Here is an 18453-nt window from a genome sequence, read left to right on the forward strand (position 1 = left end):
CATGAATGATGAGCATTTGGAACGCTTCTCGCAGGAATAGTGTATCGCCAGCAGATGTCACTGGTACACCCATTTACCAGGCGGACTGGAGACTGGGTGACACTGAACCAACTCCAGTCCCTCACGTGGACAATACCTTCCTTCTCTCGTGTTCGCTCCAGCTTGGAATGTGCTGATCGGTACCTCATCAGGGTGTACACGCGGGTTAACCAATTCCTGCTGCTTTCACCACTTGGCCCCCTCTTGCCTACAATTTCTCAGCCCCCAGCCATCTCCTAATGACGCCATTGCCACAGCTTGACCACCTCAAGGTTATAAACCTCCGACTGGCCAAGAGGGGAGACTTGCCAGGAATCTGTCAAAAGGGGAGGATCTCAGTACAAGCGTATGGCCCCCATCCCGACAGACTCAGGTTTTTTTTTTTTTTTTGTGGTTTTTTTTTGATTGCTGTTGCTGAGACTGTGGGGCCCCCTCACTCAGTGTGTCCCAAACACACAACACATCTTCTCTCCCCCTCTTTGTGTTGTTAATATTGCACAAATCATTGGAATCTTCTCCCCCCCCGCACCCCCCCCCCCCCCAAAAAAACCTCCTACTTAATGGGCTTTCATACATCGGGAAATTCATCAATTAAACATCCCGCTTTGCTGGGTTATTTTGCAAAACCCATGGAACCTCCTAGATTAGCTTTTCGCCAATCCTTCAAATTTTAAACCCACGGGAGCAAAGTGGGGAAATCTCCTGGCCACTGACTGTGCGAGCAGTGAAAGGAGAACTTCTGATCTCCCATCTTGCTGGGATTGGAAGGGACCTGTGGCTTCCTGGAGCTGGAAGGGGCCTTTGGCTGTACTGTTGCTGGGGTGGGCCTGGACCTGTGGCTGAAAGGGGCCTGGGCCTGGCCTGTTAAGGGGGCTGGAAGGTGCATGGGGCTGCCCTGTTGATGGAGCGGGCCTGGGGCTGGAAGGGGCCTGGGCCTGGGGCAGTCTTGCTGGGGTGGGCCTGGGGCTGGAAGGGGCCTGGGCCTGGGGCTATGGCTGGCCTGTTAAGGTGGCTGGAAGGGGCCTGGGGCTGTCCTGTTGCTGGGGCTACGGCTATACTAGACATTTCAAAGCACTTCAGAGACAATTAAGTACTTTTGACGTGTAGCCCCTGTTATAATGGCAGCCAATTTGCGCACAGCAACAGGACTCTTTTTTGTTTACCAGAAGATCGTTGTAGTGGTGATGGAGGATGAATATTGGCCAAGGCATGGGGAATACCCCCTGCTCGGGGGCAGCTTTAGCACAGGGCTAAATTGCTGGCTTTGAAGGCAGGCCAGCAGCACGGTTCAATTCCCGTACCAGCCTCCCCGAACAGGTGCCGGAATGTGGCGACTAGGGGCTTTTCACAGTAACTTCATTTGAAGCCTACTTGTGACGAGCGATTTTCATTTCAATTCTTCTTGGAAGTAATGCCAGGAGACCTTTTTACATCATCTGAGTAAGCAGATGTGCCTCCATTTAGGCACATGTGAAAGATGGCACCTGACACCTCTGACAGTGCAGCATTCCCTCACCATTGCACCAGAGTATCGGCCTTTGATTTTTGTGCTACAACCTCTGGGCAGGGCTTGAACCCGGGGCTTCAGAGGAAAGAGAGCCACCAATTGAGCCACGGCTGCCGTACACCTGGTGGACTGGGGAAAGAGCGGTAAGGAGTGAAGGTGGGCATTTTGGGCAATTGATTAGCAGACGTCTGGTGATGGGAAGGTCACATTATGAAACTTACCCATCAGGGATGTGCCCAACCCGAGTCGGCTGCCTTGTGGGGTGTCCATGTACATAGATCCCTGAAAGTTGCCCACCCAGGTTGAGAGGGTTGTTAAGAAGGCATACGGTGTGTTAGCTTTTATTGGTAGAGGGATTGAGTTTCGGAGCCATGAGGTCATGTTGCAGCTGTACAAAACTGCGGCCGCATTTGGAGTATTGCGTGCAGTTCTGGTCGCCGCATTATAGGAAGGATGTGGAAGCATTGGAAAGGGTGCAGAGGAGATTTACCAGAATGTTGCCTGGTATGGAGAGAAGATCTTATGAGGAAAGGCTGAGGGACTTGAGGCTGTTTTCGTTAGAGAGAAGAAGGTTAAGAGGTGACTTAATAGAGGCATACAAGATGATCAGAGGATTGGATAGGGTGGACAGTGAGAGCCTTTTTCCTCGGATGGTGATGTCTAGCACGAGGGGACATAGCTTTAAATTGAGGGGAGATAGATATAGGACAGATGTCAGAGGTAGGTTCTTTACTTAGAGAGTAGTACGGGTGTGGAATGCCCTGCCTGCAACAGTAGTGGACTCGCCAACACTAGCAGCATTCAAATGGTCATTGGATAGACATATGAACGATAAGGGAATAGTGTAGATGGGCTTTATAGAGTGGTTTCACAGGTCGGCGCAACATCGAGGGCTGAAGGGCCTGTACTGCGCTGTAATGTTCTATGTTCTATTGTTGTTAGTGAGATCTAGCCAGTGTCTGGGAACCTCTTTCATGAAAAATTAATTGGATGAAAAGGTTTTGGTTTTCTTTGTCCTCTGTCAATGTTTCCAGCACTCTGCGTGCCAATCGTACTCTGCGTGCCAATCGTACTCTGCGTGCCAATCATTTCCAACATATTGCAAATTAATCGAGCTGCTCATTTGGTCAACGGGCTGCAGTTTTTCACATGGCAAAGCGGCTGGTGTGGCTGCCATTATCAGACACAGTTAAGCTGACGGATACTTTGGTGTGAAAGGACGGGGTGTACAGAAGGCGAGGACAGTTAGAAGCTTGCTTAGTGTTTCCTGACATGAAGGCCTTGTCCCATGGGCCAGTTACAGACCAGGATTACAAACTGTGTCTCTGTGGTTTCTGATAAGCTGTCTGAAAGCTAACCCTGAAGGATGTTCTCTGCAATTCATTCTCTCTCTCTCTCTCTCTCTCTCTCTCTCTCTCTCTCTCTCTCTCTCGCTCTCTTTCCCCCCCCCCCCCCCCCCAAAGTATTGTGAGTTAGTGTCTTCTTGTTCCTAATGCTGTTTAAGGTGAACAGCAAATCATACAAGACTCCAACTGTGGTTCAATCTTTAATCCCAACTCCTTGCGACTCTGTGGAAAACACACTCCTCTTCCCGGTTCAAGTCCCACTCCAGGACATTAGCACCAAAACCTACGCTGATACCCTGATGCCGAGCACTGGGGGAGTACACTTCTGTTGGAAGTGCTGTCTTTCAAAAAAATGAGACCTCTTCTGCCTACTTGGGTGGATATGAAAGATCTGAGGTCAATGCTTCACCGTCAACCAACATCTGGTCACTCTGCCATGCTGTTTGTGGCAGCTTGCTGTGCAGATGTTGACTGCCTCATTTGCTACATTACAACAGTCATCAAACTTCAGAAGGCATTTAAATTTGCTGTAAAGTGCTTTGTCCAGTGGTTGTACAAAGTGCTATATAAATGTGAGTCTTTCTAAACCAATTCTATCTGGCCTGAGGTTTTAAGTCTTAAAATACGAGATGGGAATGTTAAAATATTTATGAATTAATTTGGAGAGGGTAATATTACTTGGCCCTGAATTTTCAGCTGTGGCTGGCGTTATGAAATGTGTTGTCTACTGTGAAGCTCCAATGTGTGGGGGGGGACAGAGTTACAGCTGTACCCAACAAAGAACAGTACAGCCCAGGAACAGGCCCTTCGGCCCTCCCAGCCTGCCCTGACCATGACTCCTGTCTAAACTAAAACTTTCTGCACTTCTAGCGTCTGTGTCCCCCTCTATTCCCATCCTATTCATGTATTCGGCAAGATGCCTCTTAAAACATCGCTATCGTATCTGCTTCTACCGTCTCCCCCGGCACCATGGGCGCGATTCTCCACTCCCACGCCGGTTGGGAGAATCGCCTGGGCCGCCAACATTTTCTGGGACGCCGGTCCGACGCCCTCCCGCGATTCTCCCGAGCGACGGGAACGGCCTGGTCGGGCTTCGCAGGCCGGAGAATCGCCGGAGACACCGAAAATGGTGATTCTCCGGCACCCCCGCGATTCTGAGGCCCGGATGGGCCGAGCGGCCAGGCCAAAACGGCGGGTTCCCCCCGGCACCGTCCACACCTGGTCGCTGCAGTCGTGAGCGGTGTGTGAACGCTGGGGGGGGGGGGGGGGGGGGGGGAGGATCCTACACCGGGGGGTACCTCCGATGTGGGGTGGCCCGCGATCGGTGTCTACCGATCGTCGGGCCGTCCTCTCTGAAGGAGGACCGCCTTCCTTCCGCAGCCCCGCAAGATCCGTCCGCCATCTTCTTGCGGGGCAGACTCAGAGGACGGCAACCACGCATGCGCAGATGACGCCCGTTATGCGGCGCCGGCCGCGTCATCTATGCGGCGCCGGCCGCGTCATCTATGCGGCGCCGCTTTTACACGGGCGACAAGGCCTGGCGCGTGTAGATGACGCGGCCCCGATCCTGGCCCATTGTCGGGGCCTGAATCGGTCGGGACCGGGGCCGTTTTGCGCCGTCATGAACCTCGACGGCGTTCACGACGGCGCGGCCACTTCGGCGTGGGGGTGGAGAATCCCGCCCCATGTTCCAGGCACTCACCACTCTCTCTCTGTTTTTTAAAAACCCTGTCTCCCACATCTCTTCTAAACTTTCTCCCTCACCTATGCCCCCTATTAATTGACTTATCCATCCTGGGGGGGAAAGCGTCTGACTATCCACTCTGTCCAGGCCTCTCATAATTTTGGAAACCTCTTAATCAGGTCGCACCTCCCTCAACCTCTTGTCGTTCCAGTGAGCAGAAACCAAGGTTATCTAACCTCTCCTCATAGCTAATACCTTCCAGACCAGGCAACAGCCTGGCAAACCTCTTCTCCAAAGCTGCCTTCTGGTAGTGGCGACCAGAATTGTACGCAATACTCCAAAAATGTGGCCTAACTAAAGGTTCTTTACAGCTTCAGCATGACTTGCCAATTTTTATACTCCCATGCCCTGACCGCTGAAGGTAAGCATGCCGTATGCTGCCTTGACTACCTTATTCACCTGTGTTGCCACTTTTTCAGTGAACTGTGGACCTGTACGACCAGATCCCTCTGCCGGTCAATAATCCTAAGGGCCTGCTATTTTTGTGTATAATTCTCAAGTATATTAGACCTTCCAAAGCACACTTCCTCACATTTTTCCACATTGAACTCTATCTGCCATTCTCCTCCCGTCTCCGATCTGTATCCTCTGATAATTCTCTTATTGCATCCCCATTAATCTTGTGTCATCCGCAAACTTGCTAATAAGACCAGCTATATTTCCTCCAAATCATTTATGTATACTACAAAACAGCAAAGGTCCCAGCACTGATCCCTGCAGAACACACTATTCACAGCCCTCTATTCAGAAAAGCATCCTTCCACTGCTGGTAGGGAATATACAGTGAATGGTAGAACCCTCAAGAGTATTGAAAGTCAAAGAGATCTAGGAGTACAGGTCCACAGGTCATTGAAAGGGGCAACACAGGTGGAGAAGGTAGTCAAGAAGGCATACGGCATGCTTGCTTTCATTGGCCGGGGCATTGAGTATAAGAATTGGCAAGTCATGTTGCAGCTGTATAGAACCTTAGTTAGGCCACACTTGGAGTATAGTGTTCAATTCTGGTCGCCACACTACCAGAAGGATGTGGAGGCTTTAGCGAGGGTGCAGAAGAGATTTACCAGAATGTTGCCTGGTATGGAGGGCATTAGCTATGAGGAGCGGTTGAATAAACTCGGTTTGTTCTCACTGGAACGAAGGAGGTTGAGGGGCGACCTGATAGAGGTCTACAAAATTATGAGGGGCATAGACAGAGTGGATAGTCAGAGGCTTTTCCCCAGGGTAGAGGGGTCAATTACTAGGGGGCATAGGTTTAAGGTGAGAGGGGCTAGGTTTAGAGTAGATGTACGAGGCAAGTTTTTTTTACGCAGAGGGTAGTGGGTGCCTGGAATTCGCTACCGGAGGAGGTAGTGGAAGTAGGGACGATAGGGACATTTAAGGGGCATCTTGACAAATACATGAATAGGATGGGAATAGAAGGATACGGACCCAGGAAGTGTAGAAGATTGTAGTTTAGTCGGGCAGCTTGGTCGGCACGGGCTTGGAGGGCCGAAGGGCCTGTTCCTGTGCTGTACATTTCTTTGTTCTTTGCTACCCTGTCCTCTATGACCGAGCCAGTTTTGTATTCATCTTGCCAGCTCACCTCTGATCCCATGTGACTTGACTTTCTGTACTCTGCCCCCATGAGGGACCTTGCCAAAAGCTTTACTGAAGTCCATGTACACAACATACACTGCCCTACCTTCATCAATCATCTTCGTCACATCCTCTCTAAACTCGATCAAGTTAGATACATGACCTCCCCTTCACAAAACCATGCTGCCTATCGATATTGCTACTAAGTCCATTTGTTTCCAAATGTGAGTAAATCCTGTCCCTAAGACGCTCATTAATTTCCCTACCACTGACATAAACCTCATCGGCCTATAATTTCCTGGATTATCCCTGCTACCCTTCTTGAACAAATAAAATAACATTGGTTGTTCTCCAGTCCTCTGGGACCTCACCTCTGAGCCAACGAGGATCCAAAGATTTCTGCTAAGCCCCCAGCAATTTCCTCGCTCGTCTCCCCCAGTATTCTGGGGTAGATCCCATCAGGCCCTGAGGACATAGCTACCTTAATGCTAAGACACAATGCACCACTCCTTTTTGATACCAACATGACCCCGATCATTTACTCCTCATCCACCGAGTCCTTCTCTTTGGTGAATACTGATGCAAAGTACTCATTCAGTACCTTGCCCATTTCCTCTGGCATAGATTTTACTCCTCTGTCCATGAGTGCGCCAATCCTTTCCCTGGCTACCCTCTTGCTCTTTAGATACGTATAAAATACTTTACCCACCAATGCTGTTTCTTCTCTCTCCCCTCCCTGCAGGTCGAAGCTGCTGCCTCCAACCTGAATTCAAATGACGCCTTTGTTCTGAAGACTCCCGGATCTTCCTTTGTCTGGGTTGGCCAGGGAGCAAGTGACCCAGAGAAGCAGGGGGCCCAGCAACTCCTCGACATTCTGGGAGTCAGTGCCTCTGAAATAGCTGAGGGCAGTGAACCAGGTAGGTTATGTGCGTGCAACAGTGGAGCAGGCCATTTGGCCCCTCAAGCCTGCTCCTCCATTTAATAAGATCATGGTAACCTCACCTGCATCCTGCCTACCCGATCACCCCACAGAGATCCAGCTCCCTGACTGATGGTGACGTTGAGTATTTATTATTATTATTATTAATAATGTCAATTCATCATTTGTACTTTTCCTGCAATATTCGTGGCAACGAGGCGGAATTGTGAATCGAGGATTCACCCAGCTCTGCCTTTAAAACTATTCGAAGACTTTGCTTCCACTGCCTTCTGAGGAAAGAGGTCCAGAGACTCACGACCCTCTGAGGGAATCCTCATCTCCATCTTAAATAGGCGACTCCTTATTTTTAAATGGTGACCCGCTAGCTCTAGATTCTTCCGCAAGACGCAACATCCTCTCTGCGTCCAGCCTGTCAGTACCCCACAGGACCTTTTTAAAAAAAGTTTTGATAAATTTGCTCTTGCTGGTTACAAACTTAATCTTTCCAGCCTTTTCTTGTGGCTTATTACAGTCTTCACAAGAATGGATATGTAGCTTAGAACCTGGCACACAATCATTGCGCATGCGCAGTCTGTCTGTCTCTTCCAGAGTGTCTAATCATTTCTCTCTTCCACACTTGCTCTTTTGATGATAGACGACTTCTGGGATATCTTGGGTGGAAAGGCAGATTATCGGACATCTCCAAGGCTCAAGGACAAAATGGACGCCCACCCTCCCCGCCTCTTTGCATGCTCCAACAAGACTGGAAACTTCATTGTGAGTTTATCAATGTTTGCTACACCTTTTCCCTTTGGCGGGAAATGTTGGCCGCGCCGCGGTGCAACGGTAAATAATGCCGTAAGGTGGCAGACGATCTAGTTTCAGTGCTCAGCGGGGTTCCGTCTCCTGGCCTTGATTGGGGTCTCCGCTTTCCAAATATACAACTTGAAGGCAGAACAATTGGATGCTGAGTGGATGTGCGGCAGGATCTCTCCTGAGTGCATTAAGATCAGTCAAGAGGCTTTGTTTACCCATAATTAATTTGTGAAGTCGCCATGCCCGACATGATACAACCGAGTCCCCCTCCTGACCAGGAAAGCCGACGGGAGGAGTTTCTGAAAGGGGGAAGTGGGGGGGAAAACTTTTTTTTTTTTTTTTTTTTTTTTTTTTTTTTTTTTTTTTTGGGAGAACAATTCTAAAGCATAAAAGGAGGCAGGCTCAATGCACACAGGAATGTGTGATGGAAGATTTCAGCCACGTGCCGTGTGTTGATGAAACATGCTGATCGGGATCAGTGAGTTGAGCAAAACCAGTCCAACTGGAAATGAAGAATGTACTGTGAAAGAGATCAGAAATTCCAACACTAGAAAGGGAAACTGTGGCGCAATTTAATCCTAAAGTACATTCTGTCCACGGTGCATGTCTGCCACAGCACCACTAGAGGGCAGCATCAGAGACGGGTATAAAGGGTCCAGCCCAAGGTAGGATCCGCCTCTTTCAGAAGCACAGAGCTAGTGAGCAGCAGCACACAGACAGCTCAGCATAGGCAGCTTACCTTAGCTTCACTGGTCAGACCTCTTGACTATCATATCTAGTTAAGCTCTGGAAACAGAACAAACCCACTGAATAAAGTATTTGTGTTAACTGGACGTCTACAATCTTTATTCAGACTTCGAGAATAACATATGCTTGGCTCATCCAGGTCGTGTGACTCCCTTGAAGCTGTTGCCGTTTCTTATTTCTTAGAGCAGTGTGAATTTATTATTTGACAACTGTGACATAACTGGGTGTGTCACATCCTAGTGGAGGACGTTTGTTACCAAACGTTTTCAAAAATAACATCGGGCAATATTGCAAGGTTCTCCCATCTTGTAGAACGGCCGCCCGGGCTCAACACCCCTTCTAAGCAGCTCTTAGTTAACCCCAATTTTAAAATTGCTCATCCATTGGTGGCATGGCGAGGCGCCCCTTGTCTTAAGATGCTCTACACATCTGTAAGTCATAAAAGTCCGAAAGAGGGCAGCGCGGTGGCGCAGTGGTTAGCTCTGCAGTCTCACGGCACCGAGGTCCCAGGTTCGATCCCGGCTCTGGACCACTGTCTGCACATTCTCCCCTGTTTGCATGGGTTTCGCCCCCACAACCCAAAGATATGCAGGGTAGGTGGATTGGCCATGCTAAATTGCCCCTTAATTGGAAAAAAATGAATTGGGTACTCTAAATTTAGTTCGAAAGGAAACTGCCTTGAACACTTGCAGCAAAACTGGCTCACATTTGTCATTAATTGGTACCTTTCCTTCGCTAGGCCCTGGGTTGGCCTGTTTGCAAATGAGGCAAACGTCCCGATTGTTTCAGTAAGGGGGAAGAGATTTGGGGTGCATCTAGCTGGTGAACATGTAACCTGGGGATTGTCCAGTTATTTTCTGGTTTCTGATTCCAGCATCCGCAGTAATTTGCTTTTATAACCTGGGGATCTTTTGTGTCCCAAGGAAATTCTGAAGCTTTCCAACATCCTTCACCTTTTTAGTGTGTGTCGGCATGCTCTCCACCGATAATCTGACTGAACTGGGTTTCCTATTCTCTCTGACAGATCGAAGAAGTTCCTGGTGAGCAGATCCAGGAAGATCTCGCCATTGACGATGTCATGATTCTTGATACCTGGAACCAGGTGAGGTTACTGGCTCATGTCATTTAGAATGAGGCTGCAGCTTTTAAAATTCTTTTGTGGGTAGTGGTTGGCAAGACCAGTGCCCATCCGTATTCACCCTTGAAGGTGATCGTGAGCTGATGCCTTGAACTGCCGCAGTCCCCGTGATGTAGTTACACCCACAGTGCTGTTAGGGAGGGCGTCCCGAGATAACGAGGGATGGTGTGTGGCTTGGAGGGGGACTTGATTTCATGAGCCTCTGCTGCACTGCTCCTCCAAGGTGGCAGCGATCATGGATTTGGAAGGTGCTGACGAAGGAGCTACAGTGCATCTTGTAGCTGGTGCACACTGCGGCCACTGTGTGCCAGTGGTGGAGGGAGGGAGTGAATGTTCAAGGTGGCGGATGGCATGCCAATCGAGTGGGCTGCTTTTATCCTGAATGTTGTCACGAGTTTGAGTTGCACTCCACCCGGCAAGTGGGAGAGATTCCATCACGCGTCTGACTTGTGTCCTGTAAATGGGGGGGCAGACTGTGCGGAGCCTGTGATATTGTTTTTGAAATTTCACTGACCTAGTGTACCTGCAAAAAAGTCTCTCATCACTCCTCTTTTTCATTTTTATATAGGAAAACAAATGAATATTAGGTTGAATTTTAATATTCCTTATTGTCACAATATGCTCACATTAACACTGCAATGAGGTTACAGGGACAATCCCCAAGTCGCCACATTCCGGCGCCTGTTTGAGCACAAGAGGGAGAATTCGGAATGTCCAAATTTCCTAACAGCACGTTTTTCGGGACTTGTGGGAGGAAACCGGAGCCCCCAGAGGAAACCCACACAGACAGTGACCCAAGCCGGGAATCGAACCTGGGACCCTGGAGCGGTGAAGCAACAGTGCTAACCACTGTGCTACCGTGCTGCCCACCATTTTGACTTCAGGCATAGAATAAAATGAGGGGTATCCAATCAGGTGTACATTTCCTATTTTAGTTTCTATTGATTGGAGGACTAAAAACTTGGTGAAATGTATCACCAGGGGCATTGTCCACTCTTGCCGGTTTGACTGCCACCTAAAGCCAAAATATCCCCATTGTACTTGAGAAGCTATGTTCCTGGCGCAGTCACAGGGTTCTAGGCCAATGATGGGGCCAGAGTTTCCCAAGTCATTGTCCGTACTGAGAAATGAGCAGGTGCTATAAAATACCATGAGTGATTTCTCAGTTTATTCATGTTGTGAAGAGCAATTTGAGGAGATTAAATGGACGTGCTTCTCTCTGCACGGAGTTTCGAAGTTGAGATTTATTTGAAGTCTGAGTGAATGTGATTCTGTCTCCAGAATGGGTCAATGGCCCAGATTGGTTGCAAAATTCCAAGCTGCTGCCTGTTCTTTGACGACAGCTGATGGATTTTGGTCTTCTCTGTTCCAGGTGTTTGTCTGGATAGGTAAAGAAGCACAAGTGGAAGAAAAAGCAGAGGCCCCAAAATCTGGTAAGAACACAACACCCGGCTTGTCAATCTCTTATCTTTTTATTCTCTTTCTTACCCACTCTCTCTCTACCCCACCCCCCCAACACCGTTTTTTGCCTCGCCAATGACCGTGGGATGGTGGCGAGAGGAGAATCGCTTTTACAGAATCGCTTTACAATCCAGACGGAGGCTATTCGGCCCATCAGTTATCTTCCAGCTTGCTGTTGCCTTTCTGCTTTCTTGTGGTCAGACATTGGCTGTGCCGGTGGCAACTTGTGTTCATCTGGGCTGATGGAGGAATTTGTTCCCCTCTTGTTTTCCCTGTTGCAAATTTTGGAGGGGCAGAGGTGTATTAAGTGGGGAGGGAGGGAAATCAAAGCAGACCTGAACTGCAGAAACTTCCTGAATTTTCTGACGTACAGCCAGTCCCAGCAGTGATTTATAAAAATTTAAAAAATTAAAAAATAATTTTTTTTTTTTTTTTAAATTCCGATTTGAATAGACAGTTGTACGCCACTATTTGTGATTACCGACTTGGATCATCTGATATTTGATCGAATCACTCAAATGTTTGCTTGTGCATGCGGTGGTTGCTGGTGACTCCCTCCATGAGCATTCTGATGTCGTTAACTGAAAGTTGGTATGGCTTGTAAATCTTTGTTTTTGATTTGGGTTCGAGGAAACCGGAGCACCCGGAGGAAACCCACGCAGACGCGGGGAGAATGTGCAGACTCCGCACTGACAGTCGCCCAAGCTGGGAGTCTAACCTGGGACCCTGATGCTGTGAAGCCACAGTGCTAACCACTGTGCTGTGTGCTGCCATGCTAGTGGGATTGTTTGAGGGTGTTTTTTAAAAAGTGCTGATTTTGAAACTTTTGGCTAGGACAACAATGATGTCTGTGGGCCAACTAATGTTGAAAGTGGTGTATTTCTCGACATGTTTTAAACCAGCGTTCTCCTGAGGGAATATTCTGGTGCCATTTGTGAACCACCAGCACACGAAGCACTGTGTGCATCACTGATACCCTGGAAGCAAATGTGTCTCTGTTCTAAAATGCAAAATTGTGCCGTCTCCCTCTGACTCGGCAAATAAATCCAGTACGTGCAGTGTACAGAGTCACAACATTTTGGAAAGTGTCCAGCAGCAGCCCTGGTCACGAAAGATGGCTGTCCTGGGAGTTGCATTGAGCTTACAAAGGGGAAGTGAGTGGGGGTTTCAAATCCTGGTTGCAGTCCAGTCAACCACTTTGTGGGAAATGTGTGTGTACACTGCATAGGATTGGGATATTTGCCTGTACCTCCCAGCCGGTCTGAGATGCACAGATCGGAGAAGTGAAGCCGTGTTAGAATTGCCACGTTTCCCCCTAAATCTGATTGATAGAGCAACACTGTGCGAGCCAGTGGCATAGTGGTTAGCACTACTGCCTCTCAGCAGCAGTCCCTGGCCTTGGGTGACCGTCTATATGGAGTTTGCACTTTCTCGCCATATCTGCATTTTCTCTCTCTCTCTCTCTCTCTCTCTCTCCATATCTGCGTTCTCTCTCTCTCTCACTCACACTCACACTCACACTCACACTCTCACACTCTCACACACTCACACACTCACACACTCACACTCACACACTCACACACTCACACACTCACACACTCACACACTCACACACTCACACACTCACACACTCACACACTCACACACTCACACACTCACACACTCACACACTCACACACACTCACACACACACACACACACGTTTCCTTCCACAGTCCAAAGATGTGCAGGTTAGGTGGATTGACTATCCACGCTAAATTGCCCTTCAGTGTCCAAAGATGTGGAGTTACAGGAATAGGGTGGGGGATTGGGCCTAGGCAGGGTGCTCTTTTTTTTTTTTGGATGAGCAGTACAGACTTGATGGGCGGGTCCTTCTGCACTGTCTGGGTTCTGTGGAGGTCCAGGTGCCACTATCATTTAATCCGCTTTAATAGGAAAGCTATCCAGGAATGCAAAGTTTTAGATTAACATTTGTTTCCTTTTTTGTCTTCAATCTAGCTAAAGAGTACATTGAGACTGATCCTTCCAACAGGGATAAAAGGACGCCGATAGTGATCATCAAACAAGAATTCGAGCCGCCCTCCTTCACTGGCTGGTTCCTGGGCTGGGATTACGATTACTGGAGTGTTGACCCCTTCCAACGGGCCATGGAAGGACTTAACGTGTCTTAAACCCCTGGGCGCATTTCCCACCGACACCTGTGCTTTTGATCTCCCTTTCTAAGGAGCTTTGAAGATATAAATGTTAAGTTCTGCCAACGATGAGCACTGCCGCTTCACCTCTGCAATATTTCCGTGCAATATTTGGGTTCTGTGTTGGCATCTGCAATAAAATGCCCTGTGCTTCCAAAGCTTTCTCTAATAAAGATTGACATTTTGAGAGCAGCATCTTGTATTTTGTTTTGGGAAATGTAACTCTATCTATATTTGGGCTTGCATTCATTTCCTCATTCCTATCACGTGGCTCCTCCTGCTCTCTAAAAGAAATGAATGAACTTGCATTTGATTTGGGACTTTTTAAATACTGTTTCTGGGCATTCAGTGTTGTAATGTCGTAAATGCAGCTGCCGGTTCCCACTAATGTGATAATGATTCGATCATCTCTCTTTAAGTGATGTCAATCGAAGGATAAATAGTGGCCAGGATGCAGGCGAGACCTCCTGATCTTTCAACACCACCCTGGGTCCATTGCCCTTGAGGGCAGATGGGACATTGGCTTAATGTGTCATCTGGGGCTAATGCCAACTCTTGACAGTGCAGCAGTCCCTTGGGGCTACAGAAGCTGAGTGCACACTTCATAGAATCATAGAATTTACAGTGCAGAAGGAGGCCATTCGGCCCATTGAGTCTGCACTGGCTCCTGGAAAGAGCCACCCCACTTAAAGCCCACACCTCCACCCTATCCCTGTAACCCCACCTAACCCAAGGGTAATTTATCATGACCAATCCACCTGACTGTAGGAGGAAACCGGAGCACCCGGAGGAAACTCATGCAGGCACCGGGAGCACGTGCTGACTCAGCAAAGACCTGGGACCCTGGAGCTGTGAATCAACTGTGCTAACCACTTGTGTTACCATCCTGCCCCACTTTCAGCTGCCACTGCACCACCCTCTATGGTGAAGTGGTTCTGCTGGTGCTGGGTTGTGGTGGGGGCGAGGAGGGAGGGGAAAACATATGAAATAGGAGACCTCTTATTGACAAGGAGGTCTGTGAATTATGTAGTGGTTTCAATTGCCACAACACTTTGTGAACCCTTTGTGGAAGGGACACAGAATCCGACCCCCACTTAATCGAACATGGAGCCAGGCAGGAGGAGCATTCATCCTTTGAAGACTGACCATGTCTCCCCAGGACTCTCTCTTACACCCCGCCCCCCCCAGTAGGCACAAAATGGACCCGGAAAGTCAAAAAAGGAAAGGATTTAGCCAGGTAATAATGAAGTTACAGATCTTTTTTTATGACGGCTGTAGCCTCTGAAATTCTGCCAAATGAATTGTGTTGCATCTTTCCTCTGTGGACTTCCTGTGGTAGAAGATTGGTCGAAAAGTGCCAATTAGACAATCCGTTGGCCCCACAAGGTAAATCGACACCAGCCATTTTCAGTTTGGGACGAGCCTGGCTCTAAAACTCTGCTCATTTAGCTGATGTGAGCCAAGATTGAGTGTTATACTTGGTCACCGCATCGACAGCAATGTCCCAGTGCCGTCAGGACGGGGTATTTTTTGGCTCCAAGTTTTAATTGGTGGTTGGGGGGGGGGGATGGATTGCCTGAATAAAGTTACCCTTGTGGCCAGCAGATTGACCACTAAGGGGCCTGGAATATTTTCTTGGCGCCCAGGAGTGATTCTCCCTTTCCCAGAAGTTCAAACAAAAATAAATTACTTTCTCTTTGACCATTTTAACAGCAAGCTTTGGTAACACCCTTTGAGAGCCACTGATTGGGCCATTCGCCATCTATTGCAGCTCGGCGGCGCAAGACTTCTTCCCCAGCATCTCGCAAACACATGGGGCGGGACTCTCCATTAGCCGACACCGAAATTGGGAAAGGCGATTGCGCGGAGAATCTGTTCCAATGCCAAATCACACTGCTCCAGCACCTCGACAGCGGCGTCACTGCGCACTGGGGCTCCAGCACCTGGACAGCGGCGTCACTGCACACTGGGGCTCCAGCACCTCGACAGAGGCGTCACTGCGCACTGGGGCTCCAGCACCTCGACAGAGGCGTCACTGCGCACTGGGGCTCCAGCACCTGGACAGCGGCGTCACTGCACACTGGGGCTCCAGCACCACGACAGCGGCGTCACTGCGCACTGGGGCTCCAGCACCTCGACAGCAGCGTCACTGCGCACTGGGTCTCGAGCACCTGGACAGCGGCGTCACTGCGCACTGGGGCTCCAGCACCTCGACAGCAGCGTCACTGCGCACTGGGGCCCCAGCACCTGGACAGCGGCGTGACTGCGCACTGGGGCTCCAGCACCTCGACAGCAGCGTCACTGCGCACTGGGGCCCCAGCACCTGGACAGCGGCGTCACTGCGCACTGGGGCTCCAGCACCACGACAGCGGCGTCACTGCCCACTGGGGCTCCAGCACCTCGACAGCAGCGTCACTGCGCACTGGGTCTCCAGCACCTGGACAGCGGCGTCACTGCGCACTGGGGCTCCAGCACCTCGACAGCGGCGTCACTGCGCACTGGGTCTCCAGCACCTGGACAGCGGCGTCACTGCGCACTGGGTCTCCAGCACCTCGACAGCGGCGTCACTGCGCACTGGGTCTCCAGCACCTGGACAGCGGCGTCACTGCGCACTGGGGCTCCAGCACCTCGACAGCGGCGTCACTGCGCACTGGGGCTGCAGCACCTCGACAGCGGCGTCACTGCGCACTGGGGCTCCAGCACCTGGACAGCGGCGTCACTGCGCACTGGGGCTCCAGCACCTGGACAGCGGCGTCACTGCGCACTGGGTCTCCAGCACCTCGACAGCAGCATCACTGCGCACTGGGTCTCCAGCACCTCGACAGCGGCGTCACTGCGCACTGGGGCTCCAGCACCTCGACAGCGGCGTCACTGCGCACTGGGGCTGCAGCACCTGGACAGCGGCATCACTGCGCACTGGGGCTCCAGCACCTGGACAGCGGCGTCACTGCGCACTGGGGCTGCAGCACCTGGACAGCGGCATCACTGCGCACTGGGGCTGCAGCACCTGGACAGCGGCATCACTGCGCACTGGGCTCCAGCACCTGGACAGCGGCATCACTGCGCACTGGGGCTCCAGCACCTCGACAGCGGCGTCACTGCGCACTGGGGCTCCAGCACCTCGACAGCGGCGTCACTGCGCACTGGGGCTGCAGCACCTCGACAGCAGCATCACTGCGCACTGGGGCTCCAGCACCTCGTCAGCAGCGTCACTGCGCACTGGGGCTCCAGCACCTGGACAGCGGCGTCACTGCGCACTGGGTCTCCAGCACCTGGACAGCGGCGTCACTGCGCACTGGGGCTCCAGCACCTCGACAGCAGCGTCACTGCGCACTGGGGCTCCAGCACCTGGACAGCGGCGTCACTGCGCACTGGGGCTCCAGCACCTCGTCAGCAGCGTCACTGCGCACTGGGGCTCCAGCACCTGGACAGCGGCGTCACTGCGCACTGGGTCTCCAGCACCTCGACAGCGGCGTCACTGCGCACTGGGTCTCCAGCACCTCGACAGCGGCGTCACTGCGCACTGGGGCTGCAGCACCTCGACAGCAGCATCACTGCGCACTGGGGCTCCAGCACCTGGACAGCGGCGTCACTGCGCACTGGGGCTGCAGCACCTCGACAGCAGCATCACTGCGCACTGGGTCTCCAGCGCCTGGACAGCGGCGTCACTGCGCACTGGGGCTCCAGCACCTCGACAGCGGCATCACTGCGCACTGGGGCTCCAGCACCTCGACAGCAGCATCACTGCGCACTGGGTCTCCAGCACCTCGACAGCGGCGTCACTGCGCACTGGGTCTCCAGCACCTGGACAGCGGCGTCACTGCGCACTGGGGCTGCAGCACCTGGACAGCGGCGTCACTGCGCACTGGGGCTCCAGCACCTCGACAGCAGCGTCACTGCGCACTGGGTCTCCAGCACCTGGACAGCGGCGTCACTGAGCACTGGGGCTCCAGCACCTCGACAACAGCGTCACTGCGCACTGGGGCTGCAGCACCTGGACAGCGGCGTCACTGCGCACTGGGGCTCCAGCACCTCGACAGCAGCATCACTGCGCACTGGGTCTCCAGCACCTCGACAGCAGCGTCACTGCGCACTGGGGCTGCAGCACCTGGACAGCGGCGTCACTGCGCACTGGGGCTCCAGCACCTCGACAGCGGCGTCACTGCGCACTGGGGCTGCAGCACCTCGACAGCAGCATCACTGCGCACTGGGTCTCCAGCACCTGGACAGCGGCGTCACTGCGCACTGGGGCTCCAGCACCTCGACAGCGGCGTCACTGCGCACTGGGGCTCCAGCACCTCGACAGCGGCATCACTGCGCACTGGAGCTCCAGCACCTCGACAGCGGCGTCACTGCGCACTGGGGCTCCAGCACCTGGACAGCGGCGTCACTGCGCACTGGGGCTCCAGCAACTCGACAGCGGCATCACTGCGCACTGGGGCTCCAGCACCTCGACAGCGGCATCACTGCGCACTGGGGCTCCAGCACCTCGACAGCGGCGTCACTGCGCACTGGGGCTCCAGCACCTGGACAGCGGCGTCACTGCGCACTGGGGCTCCAGCACCTCGACAGCGGCGTCACTGCGCACTGGGGCTCCAGCACCTCGACAGCGGCGTCACTGCACACTGGGGCTCCAGCACCTCGACAGCGGCATCACTGCGCACTGGGGCTCCAGCACCTCGACAGCGGCGTCACTGCGCACTGGGGCTCCAGCACCTGGACAGCGGCGTCACTGCGCACTGGGGCTCCAGCACCTGGACAGCGGCGTCACTGCGCACTGGGGCTCCAGCACCTCGACAGCGGCGTCACTGCACACTGGGTCTCCAGCACCTCGACAGCGGCGTCACTGCGCACTGGGTCTCCAGCACCTCGACAGCGGCGTCACTGCGCACTGGGGCTGCAGCACCTCAACAGCGGCGTCACTGCGCACTGGGGCTCCAGCACCTCGACAGCAGCGTCACTGCGCACT

The 18453-nt window shown here is 52.1% G+C and overlaps 1 protein-coding gene across 2 annotated transcripts in view; it reads left to right on the forward strand.

Moving 5' to 3' along the window:
• LOC140399207 (gelsolin-like) overlaps window positions 1-13676 on the forward strand; it is a 79446-nt gene extending 65770 nt beyond the window's left edge. For both annotated transcript variants that reach the window (XM_072488570.1, XM_072488571.1), the window contains 5 exons: window positions 6954-7128; window positions 7786-7907; window positions 9718-9795; window positions 11204-11264; window positions 13291-13676. In XM_072488570.1, the coding sequence (XP_072344671.1) occupies window positions 6954-7128; window positions 7786-7907; window positions 9718-9795; window positions 11204-11264; window positions 13291-13463 (609 nt within the window). In that variant the 3' untranslated portion in view covers window positions 13464-13676. The remainder of the gene's footprint in view (window positions 1-6953; window positions 7129-7785; window positions 7908-9717; window positions 9796-11203; window positions 11265-13290) is intronic.
• The last annotated feature ends 4777 nt before the right edge of the window (window positions 13677-18453 follow it).

The sequence above is a fragment of the Scyliorhinus torazame genome, chromosome 22, assembly GCF_047496885.1.
Source record: "Scyliorhinus torazame isolate Kashiwa2021f chromosome 22, sScyTor2.1, whole genome shotgun sequence".
In the NCBI taxonomy this organism is placed as follows: domain Eukaryota; kingdom Metazoa; phylum Chordata; class Chondrichthyes; order Carcharhiniformes; family Scyliorhinidae; genus Scyliorhinus; species Scyliorhinus torazame.